At 41.4% G+C, this 3,632-nt stretch overlaps 1 protein-coding gene across 1 annotated transcript; it reads left to right on the top strand.

The window, feature by feature from the left end:
- The first annotated feature begins 2,152 nt into the window (after window positions 1-2,152).
- LOC110893382 lies at window positions 2,153-3,397 on the top strand. The gene has a single exon (XM_022140493.1). It carries the CDS (start codon window positions 2,153-2,155, stop codon window positions 3,395-3,397), a length of 1,245 nt encoding a protein of 414 aa, XP_021996185.1.
- Window positions 3,398-3,632: the final 235 nt, after the last annotated feature.

Here is a 3,632-nt window from a genome sequence, read left to right as displayed (position 1 = left end):
GTTGTGCCCGAACTTAAACCCTCCCTCTCTCCTGGGCGATTTTTGTTCATCATGAACCCTAATTCTTCGTTGAGATTCGTTTGTATAACAGTCTGTGATTAGAGTTTGTGCTTCAAATCTCTATAACGAACTAGTTAGCAATAGTAATCAATCTGAAGTTAGGGTTTAATTTCGTTTCTTTCTCAATCGCCGCCATAGTTGCTGATTTGAGATTCTTTTCATATTAATCTGGTTGTTATTGGTCGCGGTTAACTGAGATTAATTTAGCTAGATTGATACACTGGATTAATGAGTTAAGGATTGATATTGGCGCTAGGGTTTCAGGTATAGGGTTTCTGTTTGTTCGTTTTCGTCGGCTAGAGTGGTTGTTTCAGTTGCTGTTACGTGTGCATGGAGGGTAGAAGTCATGGTACGATGGAGGATGGTATCCCTCCAGGGTCGGAATAGAAATCACCACCTGTCTGTGGGATAGGGTTACGGGTGACGAACATTGAGGGGAATAATCTGTTCCCTAGACGAGGTATTTACTCTACCAACAATCATTCGGTGATTGATGGTTTGTTGGAAATCTCAAAACCTGTGGAAGTGAAATCTGGTTCGGCTTATGGAGGAAGTGTTATGGCGGCGGATATCGATCCCCATGCAAACCCTAGGAATTCAGGAAAATATGGCTCGGCTTCTGAAGGGAATGTCATGGCGGCTGATCAGGGTTTTATGGGTAACAAGCATACGGATGTGTCTAAACATGCTTCCTACGCGGATTTGGTGAAAAATCAAAAGGTGCAACAAGTGAATTTCAGGTCTCTTGCTTGTTCGGTGCAACATGAAGATTGTGACATTGTTCTTCCTGTGGAATCTGTTCGGGTAGTTCAAGACAAGCTAGCGAATACCTTGTTTGGATATTTTTTGGGTGACCGAATTGCGTTCCCTGTAGTTGATTACTTTGTCAAGAATAACTGGAAAAAATTTGGATTGCAGAAGTCAATGATGAACGCGAATGGTTTTTTCTTTTTTAAGTTCGAAGACCGGAAAGGGATGTTGGATGCTCTAGCTGCTGGCCCGTGGCTGATAAGATCGCAACCATTTTTTCTTCAAGAATGGACTCCTAATACCAAGCTAGAGAAAAAGGAGGTAAAGAAAGTTCAACTGTGGGTGAAAGTTCATGAAGTCCCGATTGCGGCGTACACGGAAGATGGCCTTAGTATGATTGCGACTACTATAGGTGAGCCGAAAATGCTTGATTCGTACACAACGTCTATGTGTGTAGATAATTGGGGTCGTAGTAGTTTTGCTCGGGCCCTTGTAGAGGTGACAGCGGAAAAAGAGCTTAAAGAAAGAGTAACTATGGCTATTCCCAATCTGAATGGAGACGGTTTTACGAAGGAAACTATGTACGTTGAATACGAATGGAATCCGTTAAGATGCTCGTCATGTTGTGTCTTTGGTCACTCTAATGAGTCTTGTCCTAAGAAGCCGAAACCTGCTGTTCAAAAAGGTGGTACTACGCTAGCTAATCAAGGTAGATCGAAGACAAAGTCTACTCCTAAAATTGATGAGGATGGGTATATGGGTGTGCATAACAAGAAAGTGGCCAGGAAAACGGGTATTAACATACCAAAACCGAAACCAAAGTTTGAGTATAGACCGATCTCTAATAGTCGTAAAGCTGATTTGAAACTTAAATCGATTTCAACGGGTTTTCAATCCTCAAATCCGTTTGATGTGTTAAATTCAGCTGATGCGGATGAAGGGCAAAGTAGCAAACAACATAACGGAGATGGATATGATGACTCTGATGATGAGGAGGTGATAGAAATTTACAATGAGACGAACGAATTCCTCGTAGGTGAATCGTCAAAATCGAGTAACTCTAAAGGGGCAAGCACTCCTTCTCCGATGGTTACTGATGGTTAGTCTGGCTACATGGAATATTAGGGGGTTGAACCGTCCTCTCAAGCAAAATGAGGTTCGTCAGGTGGTGAAGGAAAATGGGGTTAGTTTTTGTGCGATTCTCGAGTCTCATGTAGATATTAATAAACTTGATAGAGTGTGCAGTTCAGTTTTCCGGAATTGGGAATGGACGTCTAATGGTGGCTATTGTGATAGAGGTACTCGTATCATTATTGGATGGGATCCGGATGTCTTTAATATAATGGTTTTAGCTCAAACTTCTCAAGTGATACATGTGCAAATGACGATTAAAAGCGACAAAAAGGTTATCTTCTGTTCGATTGTTTATGCTTCTAATTCCTATATTACTAGGAGAGATTTATGGAGCCATTTGGCTAGACATAAAGTTCTAGTGGGTAATCAACCTTGGATTTTAATGGGTGATTTTAACTCTGCGTTGAATTTGGAAGATAAATCAATGGGATCCTCTGGTATCTCTACTAGTATGCGGGACTTTCAAGAGTGTGTTAATCAGCTTCAAGTGGCAGATATTAAAAGCATAGGTTTCCACTTCACGTGGACTCAAAAGCCAAAGAAAGGGGTTGGTTTACTAAAGAAGATCGATAGAGCCATGAGTAACATTCATTTTGTTAGTGACTACCCGGAAGCGGTGGCGATGTTTCAACCATATCGTGTATCGGACCATTGCCCGTGCATTCTTAGAATCAACAAGACAGTAAGGAGAAAAGCAAGTTCTTTCAAGTTTGCAAACTTTTTGGTTTATAAACCGGGTTATTTGGATGTGGTTAAGAATAATTGGGATCTGGCAATTTCGGGAGTGCATCAATTCCGTTTGGTCAAAAAGCTTCGTGCTCTTAAGTCTCCTCTTAGATCTCTTTTATTTAAGCAGGGTAATCTTCATAAAAAGGTAGAAGAGATGCGTGGGAAATTGGATGCCATTCAGAGGGATGTAGAGAAAGATCCGTTCAATGAAAGCGCTAGACGTGAAGAAGTCGCGGCTACTCGTGCATTTCAAGAAGCGTGCCTGGATGAGGAAAGATTTCTAAAGCAAAAATCTAAAGTGGCTTGGTTACGAGCGGGGGATGCCAACTCAAAATTTTTTCATTTGTCGCTGAAATCTAGAAACCATCGAACTCGTATTGAAGGCATTACGGATGTAAATGGGATGTTTTGTGAAGGTCAGGCAGTTCCGGAAGCTTTTGTCAATTTTTATGAGACGTTCTTAGGGAGTGAAGGGGATACGTCTTCGGTTCTGTCGCCGGAGATGTTTCATAATCGTCTAAGCCGGAACGTTGCGGATTTCATGGTTCGGTCTATTACAGTGGAGGAGGTAAAATCGGCTATTTTTGCTATTGGTAATGATAAAGCTCCGGGTCCTGATGGCTACACAGCGGCCTTTTCAAGAGCTCGTGGGATATTGTTGGAACGGATGTTACAAATGCCGTTATGGATTTTTTTAATGCAGGCCGGTTGCTTCAAGAGATAAATCATACTCTTATTGTGCTATTACCGAAAATGACTACCCCTGCTACGGTAAAAGACTTTCGACCCATTGCTTGTTGTAATGTTATTTACAAGTGCATCAGTAAAATTCTGTCGGATCGGTTGAAGGTGGCCCTTAATGACATTGTTAGTATTAATCAATCAGCCTTCGTTCCTGGTAGGAAAATATCGGACAATATTCTTCTCACGCAGGAATTAATGCATAATTATCATAAAGA

Source organism: Helianthus annuus, chromosome 12 (assembly GCF_002127325.2).
Source record: "Helianthus annuus cultivar XRQ/B chromosome 12, HanXRQr2.0-SUNRISE, whole genome shotgun sequence".
Lineage (NCBI taxonomy): Eukaryota > Viridiplantae > Streptophyta > Magnoliopsida > Asterales > Asteraceae > Helianthus > Helianthus annuus.
Note: the sequence above shows the minus strand (reverse complement) of the source record. Positions and strands in the feature narration are given on the sequence as shown.